The 18,070-nt window shown below is 40.3% G+C and overlaps 1 protein-coding gene across 1 annotated transcript; it reads left to right on the top strand.

The window, feature by feature from the left end:
* Positions 1-914: 914 nt before the first annotated feature.
* Positions 915-16,913, top strand: LOC144070879 (homeobox protein aristaless-like 4). Its single transcript, XM_077595385.1, has 4 exons — positions 915-1,574; positions 8,855-9,165; positions 13,493-13,621; positions 14,123-16,913. The coding sequence occupies exons 1-4, from the start codon at positions 1,232-1,234 to the stop codon at positions 14,441-14,443; spliced, it is 1,104 nt and encodes a 367-aa protein (XP_077451511.1). The 5' UTR covers positions 915-1,231; the 3' UTR covers positions 14,444-16,913.
* The last annotated feature ends 1,157 nt before the right edge of the window (positions 16,914-18,070 follow it).

Raw genomic sequence — 18,070 nt, 5'->3', positions numbered from 1 at the left:
CCACCAGCGGGAATTGAGCCCGCGCCTGGCCGCACCGAAGTCAGGCGAGTGAACCTCTACACAAGGCGGCTTTATTTATTTATATGACCACTTATTCATGTAGACTACTTAGCTATGTTTACTATGACTTATTTATTATATTGACTGTTAATTTATTGATGATTTATTTATTATTATTTATTGATTTTTTTATAGGTATGTTTGTTGTTGTGTTGACTACTTATTTATTTCTTATTTATTGTTATTATTTATTGATTATTTATCTGCCAGTTTGTTTGTGGTTGTATTTTGGCCATCTCGTGGTTAAGCTTTAAATTTCATACTTGTGTAATGACGATAAAAGTTTTCAATTCAATTCAATTTTCGTTTTTTAATGAGATTTGATTAACATTTCATCAATTTCAATTCTTCTATTCATAAATGTCAGAAAAAATAATGAATGATTAAAACAATGTCTGATTATAATTGAGATGTGGCATCATTTTGAGTCATTTATACACAAAATCTGATTATTGTGGCCTACATAACCAAAAAAGTGACATCCATATACACCAGAGAGTTATCCACTTATTTACTCAAATATGGAAAAAGTCACTTGCCTTAAAAGGTTAATAAAAACTCGTCAAACAAAAGGCATCGAAGCTATTGTTGACTTTGGAGTGAAAATAAACGCTCTCGATCCTGTAATTGAATCTGTTCCGAGTCTGAACATAAACCCCAAAACAGCAGCGAGCAACAAGAAGTCTGATTCGGCGCACGCAATCAAAGTCGCTCCATTCATCTCCTAATGGCATTAATGTCATGTGATTGGTTTCCTACGTGTTTACCAGCAATAAAAAAAAGAGAGTGAAGAAGAAGAAGAAAATGCTGCCCCCGTGCAGCCCCCTCCACCCCTTTCCTTGCTTTTGACCTCCCATCTGTGCATAATAAGCCTGTGCCGAGCGGCCCTACTACGAGTGCGTGCTTGAGGCTTGAAGGTCAGCGCAGTTCTGCGCGGTGGTCTTGCTATACTGAGGCATCTCCTTCACACAGAGGGGCTTTCAGCATTTCTTCTTTTTTCCCCTCCTTCTCTAAAACAGTCCCAGATGCGACACTTGGAGCGAGCCAGAGCGCGTCAGTGTGGAAGTTCGGGGAGACGCGTTTAGAAGGGTGGGCGAGAAGGGCAGCGTGGACTTTGCCTGTGTTTTTTTCCTGTTATTTATTTATTTTCCAATACATTTTTGGGCTAGGCATGAACGCTGATACGTGCGTCTCATACTGCGACATGACCTCGATGGATTCGTATTACAATTCGTCCGCCTCTCAAGGCAGGGAGCACCAGGCCAACCCATTCAGGACTTTCGGCCCCGGCGAAGTCAAATTCAACCCGACGACGTTCGGGGCGAGCAAAGCCCCGGCCTACGGGGAGAAGTCTCGGAGTCCTTTTCACACCGAGTGTCCGTCGTTACAGGACGGCGCGGAGGGAGAAGGCCACTTCCACAAGTACCAGCTCTTCATGCACAGGCCCACCTGCAAGACCCCCCCTGAGGGCGGCAAGTTGCACTCGGATGGGGGGCATAACGGCATTCTCTACGGTGAGTGGCATCTCCAAAGGGGGGTGCATGCCATCATCAGACAATATATTGATATTTATAGACCTTATAGGGAAACTATTTTTGAAAAGCAAAACAAAAACAAAAAAATAGAGGTACTATGTCCTAATTTGATATGTTCACAAAGTCAAAAAAGGCTAAACATGTGCATACACCTGAGATATTTATTATTATTATTTATTGCGTGAATAAAGAAAATTAACAAATGAAGCAAAATTTGGGAGTTAAATAAAATTGAAAACGAATAGAATCGGAAAAAAAAACTAAACCAAAATGAACAAAAACTGAAATTCATTCTGGTTTTAGCCGCTAATAACACTAACATTGATAGGCTCTAATTTACAGCATTAATAACAAATAACATTTGAAAAAAAAAATCATTTTTAGATTTTAATTTAAGTTTTAAAAATGTACCTTTGAATAAATGGGAAAATATTTAGTTTCCCTTTTTTTGGTTCATTAATAAAGAACTGTAAAAAGAAACGAAAAGGATATTTACTGTAATGCATTGTCTGTAATTGACAAGGAGAAATGTACAATTCATTTAACTGTTCATGTTTAAGTGTTTTTTTACAGTGCTAGATGTCCAATCCATTTTGCCTGGGAGGTCTCATTTTCTGTCAGCCTCTGCCAGTAAATATATATTAGAGGTCTAGCACTGTCAATGGCAACCAATGAGTTGATTGAGTGCCCTACAATGGGTTAAATTATGAATACTGTAGGCCTAATTAGTAGTGAAAACTCGAAGAAGAAAAAAACGTGACCAAGAGAAACATACATATATCAAGACTACAGAGTGTCCCTAAATGGTTGAACATTTGGATAATTTGTCATATTTTGATATACATTACATTGCATTATGCTGAACTTTAGAATTTTTTTCAAGGCAAAGAGTGATGTTTTCAAGTATTTATATCATGAAATTGATGTTGAAAATATTTATGTGGAGTCTGTTTACTATTTAAATGTTGTAATTGTTTAGGGGTGGCAACTGTGTTCCAAGTAAAAAAAAGCTAGACTACAATCATGTATATTTTTATCTATATTCTGCGAGAATATTTAAAGCCTCCAAAAGGATTAAAAACTGAAAAAAAGATATTGGTGCACATGTCAATCTAGCTCTATATACAGACTGCTACTTTTATTTTGTTTACAAAAAGTATATCACATTACAGGAAACCTGTTATCATGGCTCACAATGCAGGCATTTGCACAAAACAGAAACTTTCTTAACATGCTTATTTGCAAAAATTAATTTGCAGAAAATGTAGAGGGGAACTATACAGCATAGTTTCTAGCTGGCTATATAAATAAAAGTCAAGTGGCTCACTTGGGGAGGAAAAAAAAATGTTAAAGTGCAAAGTCATCTATTTTTTTTAGTGGGGAGTGTGTTGTGTCGCCAAGCTTGTGTTGTACTTTAGTGATCTGATCTGGCGAGCGCAAAGACAGAACGATTGAACGCGATCATTAAATGCAGCAAGCGTCCAAAGAGAAGAGGCTCTGAAAATGTTGCAGCCAGATGAAGGCACTGTGGCTGCGGGGAGGAGGACACTTTTGGGGTCTAGTCAAAGCCTCAGGCGTCAGCGGGTTCTTATGTGTGGCCCAACACGAAAGATATATTGCTCAAGTTGATAGTGAATCTACTTCACCGTGTCAGAAAAATCATGTGATATACAGGCAGCGTCGTGTGTGTGTGCCAACTTTGGCGGTTGACTGCAAAGTTGTTTACATGGCAACCAGGCTGTTGTGGGCTATTCGCTTTTCACAGTCATTCTGGAAATATTACTGCATGTGGAGATTCGAAATTGGCACATGCTTCGAGTTCATGCCTGAACTAACGAGGTTTTGACAATATCAATAAAACACTCTTAAATCATGACATTATACGGGTAAAGATTGGCAAAACTACTGAAATATTGGACAGTGTGTCAGTCGAGCGTTGACTAAGTAGGAGGGGTTTACCTTACTCTTTCTACACAATACCTTATAAAACAAGCCAAGTGTCACAAATGGAAAGGGAGAAATTAGAGAATATATTCTATGCATTTATAGGCAAACTAATCAAGTGCGCCTGCATGAATAGTTCAATCCAGAAAAGCTTATGTTGGTTAAAGCTTGAATTCATTTTTTTTATAGTATGAAAGGCAACATAATACAAAGCAGAGCAGCTATACATAATTGCAAACTTTGACAGTGTCAATGATGAATTCAGTCAATCAGTTCAGGCATTAGAGTTGGGGTTCTCAAAGATTTTACCTGCGAGGACCACTCTTAATAGGCCTAAGACTGTGAGCTAAGGAGTCAATTATTTTTGTATGATCGGTTAGTATATTATAAAATAACGGTTTCAATGCCACTGATGTATAAATATGTCAGGGCCATTTTCTTTTGACAATAACGGTGAGGGCTAGAAACAAGAAAATACTAGTTGTGGTAGTTGAACTATGAGTAGGAGTGTCCCTAAAAAATACTTAAAAGATAGAAACAATGACTTGACCAAGGAGCAACCTCTAGTGTAGGAAAAAAGCAATCCCCAGATTTTAGTTGTAATCTTGAATTAGTGTACTGTGGTAAACATTATCCTGTGAAAATACGGCTTGCTATCCAATTGACATTGTTTGATTGAGGATTTGGCATTGTGATGTCTTGTTCTAGTTTTTGAGGAAACATCATCGGAGTGAAAAATGAGCAATTTGAAGAGAGTAGACAAAGAACTGTGGAGGCAAAAAGGAGAAAAGATGCAATTGTTTTTGTTTGTTAAAAGGGGCTAACTATACCGTACAACAAATTAGTTTTTTTTTTTTTAAAAGGCATTTCTATAGCATAAAATGTGTGCACAACAAAATGCCAGTTAAAAATGAGTACAAGATAGGCCATATAAAAAAGCACCCTAATCTGTATCAATAACTGTATATCATATTGGATTTGACCTTGGACCAATCAAATAAATACATAAGATATTTATAACGGGACCTTTTCTTTTTGGTCAGACATGACAGCTAGCTAAAATTCTAGTTTCTACTCTTGTGAAAAAGCAAATATTAGTACAGATTTGGAACCCTGCTGTTGTGATTAGAACATATTTGGTAAACGCCAAAATGATCCGTAAACTGGGAAAAACAAGCCTTAGTTTATTAACTGTTACCGATGAGTAGTAGAAAAACTGAAAAGAAAGGACTTATTTTTCCAAGATTTTTGGCACCCAAATATCCTCCAACTCTGGAATGATATAGTATTTTAATTTTGCGCAGTCATTTTGGCAGAATTGTAACAGGGCGGATTGTAGTTCTAAGTAGATTTTTTGGGACGGGGGGGGGGGGGGGGGGGGGACAGATGCAGCCCTAAAATAAGTAGACGAAGACATCCGGCAAAATAATAACATATACATACATAGTGATTGCAGCAATTCTCCTTTGCCTTTTTCTCAGTAATATCATGTTCACATCATGCAGTTCAAACAGCCGCTCTGACCTCAGTGTGAAATTAGAGCATCCTGTGATATGTAAAACATGTTTCTCAATGCATGACAGCAAAACAAGACCACAAGGAGGTTCTGGCAGCGCTTTAAAAGCATCCTGTCAAAATATAGTCTTCAACGTGGATGGCGAGGGGAAATTGGAGGGAAATGATGTCAGGGGATATGTATGGATATTCGCTGTGATGACTACCACATTTTGGCCATGTTAGTGGCTCAACGATGACCCGTGATCCTGCCCTGAAATGGTTTTCGAATAAAAATGTCCCCCCCCCCCCAAAAAAAGTCAGCCTTTATCGTTTTCCTGAAATTCCTACTGGAAAATAGAGGATTTTGGTGATTACACCCTTTGTAAATACACGTCTTGTCATGAGAATTTCCTCAGGCGACAGCCCAATCTTATTTTTTTGTACTGAAATATTTAAATAACCGTTCGGGCGAAGACGTGTAACTTTATTCTTAACCACATTTCAACGATAATCCTAAACTATTTCTGCACCCTTTGATACGAGACAGTGACAGCTGAAGCCTAAAGTCTTCGGATACTGGTGAGGTAATGACTGCGTCGAGTCTATCGGTCACTGATACAAAACAGAAAGATTTCAGGTTTCCCATGGAATAGAAGCATTCCTTTATGTGCTGCTGCCATAGATCTCTCTCCTCGGGAACATCTGGGAGCCTTTCTTTAACAAAGAAACAATACTCAAAATATTGTCAGGGCTCCCTGGCAAGGCATTTCGTGTTTCTGGTCCATTCTTCAAGTTTGGGGACCGGAGCAGTATTTGCGTTATGTACTCTCCCGTAGATGCGGTTTGGCTTGTGAAAGATCTGAGTCAACGTGAATTTAGATGATCAGACCTGATCTGAACAAATGAGGCCTTTTAGAAGAGCTTGATTTTGTGCAAGCACTCATCGGGGAAAACGAATGATAACTACATTTGTAAAATTAAATTTCAATGTATTGCAATGCCACAGTCAAATCAAACAATCAGAGGTTATAAGAATCGGAATGACGTGTTTTTGAGTGGGGAGAAGAAAAGACTGTGATTGGAGTTGAAATTCCAAGGAAAGACTCAGAAGAAAGAGACTCATAGCCACTAAAACCAACAAACACTTTTTTATATTTTACTCATAAAGTTTGACGAGAGGATGGGAAGCAACATTTTAGGAGCATTCTCCTTCCTCGTTAGTACAAGGTCATTAACCCTTCCCCAGGTTACTAATTTATAGTGTTTCTTTTATTTAGTTTCACTTGACCCTCCCCATCCCATTCTATAAAAACTGAGAGGGTGCCTTGCTGCTTTACAACCAGTTCAATTACACTTTGATGTTTTCAGCAGCCATTAAAAGCCTGACCCTAGTAAACACGTGACCTCGGCCGACCAAACGGGTCTGCGCATTGTCAACTTAGTCCAATGTGTGTACATTGATGCGTGATACGGAGCGAGTAAAAAGATTCCTCCGAGTTCCAGGAAAATGCCGCCATGACAGTGGCGCCTCGTGAAATTTTTCATAGGGGTGGCCAGATGTTGACACTTAAAATCTAAGTAATGTCATTTCTTTTGTGTTCCGAGATTATTTTGTCCATTAGCAAAATTTCCCATTTGGCTCCTGATGGTTTTAGATAAAATATTATTAATGATCTAATATGTTGTAATGACACTACAGTTCTATCATACACTAAACAGTGGGCGGCCAAAATGGAAGTTCGTGATCTTCTAGAATAATAGAAAAAATGGCCGGTTAGATTTGTGCTTGCTCACAAATCGTATGCTACAAAATAGATTGATGAGTACAAACTACATGTTGAAGGTGCACTTGATGTATGTAGGGATGAGCATAAAACTTAACCATGGCCATCTGTAGCACCAGCTGTGCCTCACATGTTAACGCATGTGCCTTGCCCACGGGCACAATTGCACCATCTCCACTTTTGAGTGGATTAAACTCACTTCTGAATGGTGTAGTCATGCTCCCTCCCGCCCAGTGGTTGAATGAAAACATTTTACAGGGCCACAGGAGACAACGGTAACATCAGAACATCTGCCTGCGTCCTTGGAGACAGTAAAAGGCTTTGACAGGTGGGTCACAATGATGTGAGGTCAGAAACCCCAGCTGGGCAAGCCGCGTTGTTCCATTGGAATAGTGGATTGGCGCGACCGCTATTGACTTCACATTGCCAGAGAGTATTAATTCATGAAAACAAACACGCATGTTGTAGACAGCCCACACCCAACTTCATCACCACCAAACTATTCCCCCAACTTACTCAACATTCAAAATATGGCTTACAGAGTCGTCAGCACCACAAAATATTAACAGTCCTCCTCACGATGCGCTTTTGTTGCGCAGAACACTCGACATAAAACTGCAAAAGAAAATGCCTGCCGATCGTTATTTGAAATGTAATCGAGCAGTGGCTCAAAGTTACAGCAAAACCAAGATTGACACCTATTTATTGGGAAGCATATTTTGATGGTTCCTCTGCAAAATGCACCTAGTAGTCAACACATTAATAGATTAATGATATTCACTTCAATACTACTGAGACAATCACAGATACTACTTAAGATGCCTTTTCAATCATTACACATTTACATTGTTCACTTTTGTTGACATTGTGCAAAAATACTACTTTTGGTAATAACAGGAGTTGGAAAATCAAACGGTTAAATTACACACAATCACACGTTCAAGGTCTCCTTCGGGTCTCCAACTAGATTCCCAAAATAGTCATGCGTTTGGTCACAGTCTCAGTCTTTGTCGGTATCGGCCACATATTGACTCTCAAAATTACAAAGATATTTTCTTCGTCGCAGTGCTTGTGATGTCATATGTGACAACGTTTTGACTTCTGAATGCATCTTCCAAATTGATTACCACTTTTTTTCCGACGCATTCAGGAACGCAAAAGCTTTCCTGCCAATGCAAAGCAGTTGCAGGGAGAAAAACTGACAGAGCAGCATTTTGACTGGCCTTATACCAAAGTCATACGTACGCGCTTATTTATGCACACTTTTGTTTGTTTATGTGAGGAAGAAAGGAGAGCCTTCTTCGTCTCCAAAAAAGAAACAACAACAAAAAAGCTGGCATGTGTTGACAGAAACAGAGGCGGGTCTGCCACAAAAAGGGGGCTGTCTAAATTGAAAGTGACAAAAACAATGTTGTTTACATGCGAGGGCCAAAGTGTGTCGGGCGACAGCAGGCAAATGGAGGGAGGCCGCAAGCACACAAAGTCCTCAAAGCGAGACCGTTTTTTTCGCCGGCTCGGATTTCGGACCGCGTTGATTGAGAGACGTGAGCGTGGCCTCCTGGAAGCCCGTGTCACAGGTCGTCCCAATGCGTCGTGACAACCCTTTCAAACACGTACAAGACAAGTGTAGATTCAGCATACACAGACAAGGCCTTTGAACCCCAAAATAAAACATTACCGAGGTGATGTAAGCATTAAGTAGCCGCAACTGTGCGTGTATGCTAAGATGTGATGGTGTGCAGATGCACTTGCCGACTTGTTAGTCACGGGGTTCTTTTTTTCCGGCTACATTCACCAAAAGCAACAGACGTTTAAAAGAGCATATTGCTCTTTGACGGTTGCTGGTTCTCTTCAGCGCTAATTGGTCAGCGACTTGCATGGCTGCAAGCCACAATGAAATGTTTTGCTAGAGAAATAGTTACGCTACTCTTCCATTTTCAACAGGGCAACCTGTCATTGCAACCCATTTGATTCCCCAAATAATCTTCTCAGCACTGACTAAAACTGATCTCAACTTTCCATTTATTCATGCAGGAAAGGACAACGAGCTGGCAGAATCCGAGTTGCCTTCCAGTGTCGACCCCCCTGGGATGGAAAGCAGCTACCTAAATCTAAAGGACACGGGCATGAAGGGGTCGACCGAGCGGCCGGGCTCAGATCTTTCAAGTCCCCTGGATAAAAACGAGGCAGAGAGCAATAAAGGCAAGAAGAGGCGCAATCGAACTACGTTCACCAGCTACCAGCTAGAGGAGTTGGAAAAGGTTTTCCAGAAGACGCACTACCCAGACGTGTATGCCCGCGAGCAGCTGGCACTCAGAACAGATCTGACAGAAGCTCGTGTCCAGGTGAGAGCAGAACAAATGCAAAAAGAGCTCCGTTTAATTGACTCATTGGTTGTCATTTACAGCGAAAGACAGTCAGTCCTTCTGAATTGGGAGGGCTGGCACCAAATGGTCATTTTTCAGTGCCGTTGGTGACAAATTTAAGCCATCTCATGCTCTAGCTACACTAGGATGGGTAATGTTACACAGGATATTTAATTCATTCATTTCTGCGTATCCTCACAAGGGTCACGGGAGTGCCTCAGTCTATCCATGCCAACTGTGGGCAGTTCACACATGCGTTTAATTTGGAATAGAAAAGTTCAATACAAACTGGAAGATGTGTGCATTTCTTGTAGAAGACCATTTAAAACATTTTCTTGTTCATCACTTTTAAATTAATTGTAGAAGACATAGGCGGCCCGGTGCAGAGTGGTTCAAGGGTTCAATCCCCGTTGGGTTCCAACCTTCCTGTGTGGAGTTTGCATGGTCTCCCTCTCCCTGCGTGGCTTTTTCTCCGGGTACTCCGGTTTCCTCCCACATCCCAAAAACCTGTATGGTAGGCTGGTAAAATTTTCAAGCGTGAATGGTTGTCCGTCAACCTTGTGCTCTGCGATTGGCTGGCAACCAATTCAGGGTGTCGCCCGTAACTCTCTTTTCTGTAGTCTGACATGCTATTCACCAGCTCTTCTTTTCTCTAGCATTTTCAGGTCCCATTTCCTGATTTCGTTTTACATGTCTGCCCTCACTAAAGTGTGGCAACAGAAAAGTCAATTCTTGTCCGCATCCATCTCCATTTCCTTCCAGCCAACTCGAGATCGGAATGAGATGGAGAGGAAACAGGGAATATTCTCTGCATTTACTCGCTGCAGACGAAGGTCAAGGGGCCAAGGGTTTATCCCTTGTGTAACCATGTTTCTACTACTTCCCTACCAAACTATGCAGGCAAGAGGTGAGGGACACGGGGAGGGACCAAGACATCGGACTATTCGGGAAGGATATAAAAAGCAATTGAAATGCCACTTTCAATTTCCACGTGCAGTCTGAGACAAAGTCAGGGACGGTCTGGTCCATGCAGTGGTACAGTAAAAAAACAAAAACAAAAAGGACCTCATGTTGGTTCGCACAGATCCATCTTTTCCCCAGATGAATATAATTAACTTTCCCAACTGAGAGGCACACAGCCCACTCTTTTGAGTCACTGAGGTTTGACCTGGAGTCCTACAAAACAGACCCTAAACATGCACGCAATCAAGTCTAAATCCCACAATTGCGAGAGAAGGTCTGTCAGGACAAAGTCCAGGGATATGCAACTTTGGAATACTGAAGGGCATCGCTAGCTTGCCAAGCCATTTAATAATCTTTTTCAGCTGCAATACGACACACGTTTTCTCCATAATATGCCTTATGGAATCTTCCTCTGTTCAAGCGATGTTCTTTGTTCAGTTTGGCGCTTTTTGCTACTATTCGAGGGTTTCACGCAGCGTGAGCGAAAAATGCGACCATCTTGGCCGTGGAGGAGGGGGGCTGCTGAGCTGCCCTATCAATCGCACTGGTTCTGGATGACAGAGATGAGGTGGGAAGGCTACAACTTCAAAGAAGCTTTTGGAGTTTGTGCACTCGGGCCCGACCCCCGTTCTCTTTGCCTGCTGGCTGTGCAGCATAAATAAAGCTCTTTAATGGTTCTGTAAGCTGCCTTTTGCTGTCAACGTCTTCAGCTATTACTGTAACGCCGCCAAAGCACTTTGAGTCACCTCCCTTGCAGATGTGTCGGCGACAATGGAACTAACTTTTGGGATTAACTCATTGGCTGCCATTGGTGCAATCCACATTGATTTCAAAGATCATCCGAAAAAAGTAAGATAATCAAAAGGGCAGTCTTGGAAACATTGCCTTAGTTAAACAGTTCTAAGATGACAATTTTCTACCTAAATTTCAAATGTCCAATTTGTGTGAGCGGTCTTCGAACAGAGCTTTTACCGTCGTTTCTTTTTTTTGTTCTTCTTTGTACAACAAACTCAACAGTTGTACATTTGTTTTGGCATCTGTTGTTGCATGGAATATGAGTCCTCCTCATATTAGCGGAAGTAGAGCGCAGGCAAACCTATTCGGTGTGTGTGTGGATGTGTGTGAGAAGAGGCTTCATTATATTTGTTGTGTTGCCGGCTTTAACAACTACAGTGCATCCGAACATAATTTTAAATCATAAAACTGATCGCATTAAGGAAATTTTGTCCATTTAAATGTAGCCACTGTTGGTAGAAGTGCATTGTATAAAATACCAGTAGACTCACTTTAATGGAGAAATTGAATTCATCATTGACAGGAGCGGAGAATTTAACAAAATTATTTTATTTGCGTTGTTATCTTAATCTTTTGACTTCTAAGAATAATCATTTTGTAAAACGGAATTGTATGACTTGATTTTGAAATATTTGGGATTTACATATTTTATTTTTTGCTTCTTAAAAATCAATACTGGCAAAATATACCATGTAAAAATAGGATTGAAAGACAAAAAAATTTGCATTGGGACATCCCTAAAGACTTCACAGTTCTAATGGATAGGACGTTGAACAAGCAAGCTAACTCATTGGCTGCCATTCACAGTGATTGATGAACCACAGTTCGTCTAAATAGTATAGTATGTATATAGTAACTGGGAATATTACCACCTACAACACTGAAACTAAGAAAATACAGCAAGTTCTTGTCGATAAGTATGGCTTTTAAAAGGTGCGGCGTGGGACAGGCACATCTGACTTCATAACAATTGCGCCACGGATGATCTCTTTGCCAAACTATTTGGCCCACATCCTCTTTTTTTCCGCCTTTCAAAGACAAAGCAGCTCATGACTAAGAACACAGAAACCAAGACTGGGGGGGGTGCATTTTCTTTCCCAAGTTGACAGCATTCAAACTTTGCCAGTGATAGTGACTTTTTAAAATAAATGACACGGTATGCAAATGAACGTGTGTTTCTAAGGGGCCGCCTTGGTCCACACGCCTCTGAGAGGTCAGAGGGGTTGGCCGCGGAAAGCCACGGGCTTTGGCGTCAGGAAATTAAACATGAAATGAAAACAAGCTCCAGTTGGAACATTCTACCATCTCACTTTCCAATATCCCTGCTCCACTTCTTGGACATAAAAGAGATGTAGGAGGAGAACGACGCACTTTGTAGAGGGCGGAAATGGTGGTGACATGAGGTGGGATTAGGACAAAAATCAGACGACCCATTAGATTCGTATTTTGCGAGGAATATAAAAAACAGACACGTGAGAAACACGGTTGGTTGTCACGCTTGGGATAACTCCACCAACAAGAGGGTGATGTTATGTAATAGCAAACGTAAAATGATCGGAATTCCTCCAATAAATATTGTCTTTGTAGAATGTCACTTTGGGGTAAGAGCATTTTTTTTTAATGATCAAATGCAATATTTCAAAGGTCTTATGTTACTTTTATGGTCTTTCACGTTTCTGTTTTGTTAGCATTAGCAAGCACAAATTCAACAGTATTTTAAAGACATGTCGGAAGCCTGTGTATTGAAAAATCTATTTAGAAATACAAATGCAATGTTTTGAGAAAACAGAACAAACCAAAAGAAAAAAAAATGTGGTAAACATCAAACAATGACAGACCCCCACCTCCGAGTCCTACCAAACCTCAAGGGATGAAACGGACCCCAAGCCCTCCTGCAAACATATGATTTAATTCAAAGGGCAACAACCTCTCACCTTGACATTGGGGGGTTGTCACAACCTTCCATATCGCTTTACAACTTTGGAAGGCTTTTCTTGCCAGCTGACCTGTGGAATGTGGATGTGAGATTGGTTAACGTTCTTTATGAAAAAATAAATAAAATAAAAACAGTCATTGATACAGTATGTGGCACATGAGCCTTATTATTTTATCTCAAGATAAAATCTATAAAGCATGAGTTTCCCTATTTATATCTTTGGCATCTAAACTTTTGCAAACCTGACACGTGATAATTATCAAGAATAATTCAAAGGAATTTTGCGATCATTTTTATTTGGAGACAATAAGGCAAACCGTCTTCAAACATGACGATAGGGTACGTGTGGGCCGATGTAAGAATGAGTGTCAACAAATTGCCTCATAATTGGTCAATTAAGATAGGAATATCACAAAAATCATTGATTTGGTAACACCAAGATCAAGTCTTTGAAGGCTCTGTCAAGTTTGTGCTTTTCAATGTTGGCAACTCAAAAAAACTAAAGGAATACTGCTACTTTCAACCTACCAAAAATGGTCTAATTCGCCAACTGTATTCAAACTTCACAGTACACATTAAATCACAACAAAAATTGCTGTTTTTTTTTTGCAGGTGTGGTTCCAGAACCGCAGAGCCAAGTGGAGGAAGAGGGAGCGCTTTGGTCAAATGCAACAGGTTCGAACGCATTTCTCCACAGCCTATGAGCTTCCCCTTCTAACGCGGCCTGAAAACTACGCCCAGGTAATTGGAGAAGGGGGTGTACTCTACATAAATATATATATATATATATTTCTAAAAGTCAGTTCAACTTGAAATTTTAAGATAACCAATTTGACCTGCTGTTTCAAGTCAATAAAACAACTCATTATTATTAATAGGACTTTGGTTTAAATTCAACATTTTAAATAAACTGGACATCACTATTAAAAAGTCATTACATCCAATCCAAAACCACTGGGAGAGGCCAGCATTTCAAGATTGGTGCCTTGCCTCCCAGTCGAAATGGATTCGATGTCCATGGCATTAAATCATTCAGAGCAAGCCCACCACCAGTTTCGGTGAATTGAATGTCTATCATTGTCAGTGGCAGGAAATGTGTTAATAAAAAAACGTAAAGTAATATCGGGAATGGATTGGGGCAGCATCTGACTTTTATATTTATGGCTTCCAAAGTGGTTGCAGGGAAGCTCTATCTTTTTACACTGTGCATTAATCTCATCGGTTACTCCTCTTCCATTTCAGATTCAAAATCCATCGTGGATCAGCGGCGGCAGTGGCGCCTCTCCGGTGCCGGGTTGTGTTGTGCCTTGTGATAGCGTCCCACCCTGTATGCCCCCTCACTCTCATAGTCACGGAGGGGTCCCGGACTTCCTAGGTGTGCCCAGCCCAGGAAGTAGCCACATGGGACAGGCGCAGATGGGCGGTCTGTTCGGTGGAGCCGGAATGGTCGGAGGGTTAAACGGCTACGACCTCAATGTCGATCCGGATCGCAAATCTTCCAGTATAGCGGCGCTGCGAATGAAGGCCAAGGAGCACAGCGCCGCCATTTCTTGGGCCACATGAAGTTCCTGACCAAGTCTGACCCCGACTGTGGTGAGGAGTTTTTTTTGAGAGCGCTCATGCTAACATAGGTCAAATAAACAAGGAGAGACTGTACACAGATAGAAGACACTACTACGGGCAGCACAAAGGAAATAAGTGCGACTGCGATTGTCAGCAGAATTAATCCCATTTTAAACCACTGACTGCCAATGGCGGTGATAGACGTCCAATCCAATTCATTGGATCCAACACTTGGTGCAGGCTGAACCAGCGTCCAGTGGGAGGATTCTGTAACGTTTAGGTAACGTTATGACATTAGTCCTGGAGCGCAGAAACGTGGAGAATATACATTACAGCAGTGTTTCTGAGGACTGAAACGAATCAAATGAATCAATGAAACATTTGACTTTTTAAAAGAACGGAAGTGAACTTTCAGTTCTTAAATGTCAACAAAATGGGTGCGACTGACTGCAGCTATTTCCATGACAGTACTACTGAAATGTCGTTTTGAGCAAATGTGAACAAAATATATTATGTTGCTTGTACGTTATTATGAAAAACACTGGGGAACCTAATTTTGTTGAGTTTGTTGAGAGCGTCCCACCCTGTATGCCCCCTGGGTGCAAAATTGAATACTGATCTTGTATCTTTTCCCTCACGTCAAATTTTTCAACTACAGGTTCCTCATCCTTATAAAATATGATAAATACTGTACTTAACATTGGAGATGAACCAATAATTTAACAAGCAAGATCTTCTAAAATGTGATCCAAAACTATTTCATCACTAAAATTAAGGTTTCCTAACATTGCTTTGGCACAAGCAAAAAGTAGCTATTAGTTTGCACATACAGTGGAAAAGCATCCACGACATTCATCTCCAACCTAGAAATCTTCCCTTTTTACAAGTTGCATCCCCCCAAAAATAATGAAAATAAGACTTCAAGCAAAAACAATGAAGTTCAAGCAAACAAAGTAATCTGAAAAATAAAACTCAAAATATTTACAATTGTCTTTTTTGCTATCAATCTCAAACTTTCTCGTTTACTGTTATTTAACACAATATCATCTGCCTGTAGTAGAAAAACAATCTACATTTATACTCACAGTTTAATGACGTTAATCCTCTGTCCATAAAACCGAAGATTGCAGATGTGTAGTAAGGTAAACAGGTGACCCGTAATTATTTCCGTTATCTCCTTGACCAATGAGGCACTTCCAATAAAGCCCGCCCACCTGTGACGTTCGCGTCAAAAACCGTAAAGGCAAAAGTGGGGGCGCAAGAGAAAAGCGCGACACCGATAGAGAAATCTTTTTAGCAAGCAAAAGTTGCGACAAAGTTTATTGAAAACTTTTTTTGATACATTTAAGCTCTTGAAGTGACCCGACTGCACGTAAGCAAGATCACTAAATGGTGCGTTCAAGGCTACTCCGAAAAAAGACTTTCAAAATAATTCCTTCAAAACCGACCCGGAAAAACTAATGAAACCTACAGATACCAAAATATATAATACAAACAGGCACATTAAATTAGAAAGAGGGCGCCTGTAAATCAATCACACATTATTAAACATGCCTTTTTTAACTATGGCGGGTCTATTAATGTTTGTATGTTTTTTTTTCATGTCATTACCAAATAAACCTTTTTTTTTGTTATTCTAAGCGTTAGGAATATATACATGTTAAAAAGTGTGAATAATTGTCTCAATTGTAGTTTTCTTTACATAAATATACTTTAAAAAGATTTTAATTCATAATAATGTTTTCTCAAAATCTTCATTTTGGTGCATCCCTCTGTAGCACATTTGCTTGTGACGGCAATGTTTATTTTACACTATTATTTCAAAAACATTATTCAGTAATTGAAGCCACCTTCAATGTGCCTTCTGGCTGATTGGCGACCAGTCTAGGGTGTAGTCTGCCTTTTGCTCCAAGTCAGCTGGGATAGGCTGCAGCAACCCTTACAAGAATGCACGGTATAGAAGATGAATGTACTATATAGTAAAAACAACAACAACAACAACTGACGTGATAGAAAAAAATACCTGCAATTTTGGATTAGCGTGCCAATTTTAGTTTTAATCAGCATAAAATTTAACTCAACAGAATGATTTTTTTTCTCCACAAAATGTTCCTCGGTGTAATGGACGTCCAACAGGCAAACCATTCTAGTGTTAAATATTGTCAAAAATACATAGCGTGTTCAAAATGTTTTCTAAAGGAAATGTGCTTTGGGCTTTAAATTGCTTTCTAATTTACTAATGGCTTTAAGCTGCTTTTTGTATAACAACCAAGTATTTTTACTTATGGCAGTGACCTTATATAAATGTGCCATCGCAATAACTTATTGCACTTCCAATTTGGAGAATTGTATGTTTATACTTCCACTGGGACATAAGTTGAATAATGTTGCAGAGTTTAAGCCATCCATATTAGCACCATGACAACGGCTCAAGGTGTTGGACCTTTGTACAGAACTTGTTTTTCATATGATGGAGTGAAGTGACAATGTAATAAAATTTCAAACAGCCTGATGTTATTCCTCCCTTAAAATGCAAACGAGGTATCTTCTAAAAAGGTGTCTCTTACCTCAGTGACTTCACAGTAAAAATGATGTGGGTTTTTTCTGAGCACAACTTAACATTGGGCAACACTGCTATCTTGTGGTGGATTTATAGCAAGCATGACAACCAACCATGAGACAGCAAACCCTGCTCTCCCCTAATGCTTCCAAACTAAGCAATGAGTTATTTTTCTTCTTTGCCATTACTATGAGGCTGCTTTGACATGACCTGGCGGTCCATAACGTAAAAGCCAAAGTACTCAAGTTGGTAAGTAATATAAACAGTGACAGCGGGGCGCACGTGCCCTGGGTAGCTCTCATTAAAGCGAGCGGGTCACACTGCCCTAGCCAAGCTCCATTGACATCCTTAATAGAGAAAAGGCCCCCATGGTTAAAAGGACCATGTGCACCATTAGGGCACTTCAAAGCTCAGTCCACTGTGATCGGGCGAAGATGGGAAACCTCTAATTCCTCATTGGCCAATTAACTTGCCAGTCAGCAGGCTCTGTAAACAAACGGTAAAGTTTACTGCTCATTAAAAGCCTTCGTTTGCAAAGTTGGGTCGCTCAAGTTCATCTAAACCAATGGAAGGCCACTCTAGAAGTGCACGATCTTGAAAGCGAGATAAAAAAATTCAAGGATTTTTTCCGTGACTTTTCGCTTGCAAAATCGTGCAGTAGTAAAAAAAAATTCAGTGTGTCTTGTGATGCATTATCCCAGGGCTGCAAGAAAACATTTCTAGTGAAAAATCTTTCAACATTACTACTTTGTAACCGTGCAACTTTTCTAGGGGCTTCGCACATGGGGTCATTTATTTGTCGTCAGTTGAATACAAAAAATGCTTGGCCTGAGAAACGTCTCGTCCCAACAGACTCATTTCCTGGCCTTCTCGGCCCACTTCCTGTTTTATGTCGACTCGTAGGCACCACATCGTGTGTGAGGAATGACAGCTACCCTGAGGAAGCGCGGCCATGGCTGCATGGAACAATTTATATATCCAATTCAGGAAGTAGCTAGAGCAGTTGGGTAAACATTAGCGCTTGAGGGAGAAGCACCTTTGACCAACTATTTGGCTTGCAGCGACAT

This window comes from Stigmatopora argus, chromosome 3, assembly GCF_051989625.1.
Source record: "Stigmatopora argus isolate UIUO_Sarg chromosome 3, RoL_Sarg_1.0, whole genome shotgun sequence".
Lineage (NCBI taxonomy): Eukaryota > Metazoa > Chordata > Actinopteri > Syngnathiformes > Syngnathidae > Stigmatopora > Stigmatopora argus.
This window is presented reverse-complemented; position numbering and strand designations above follow the sequence as displayed.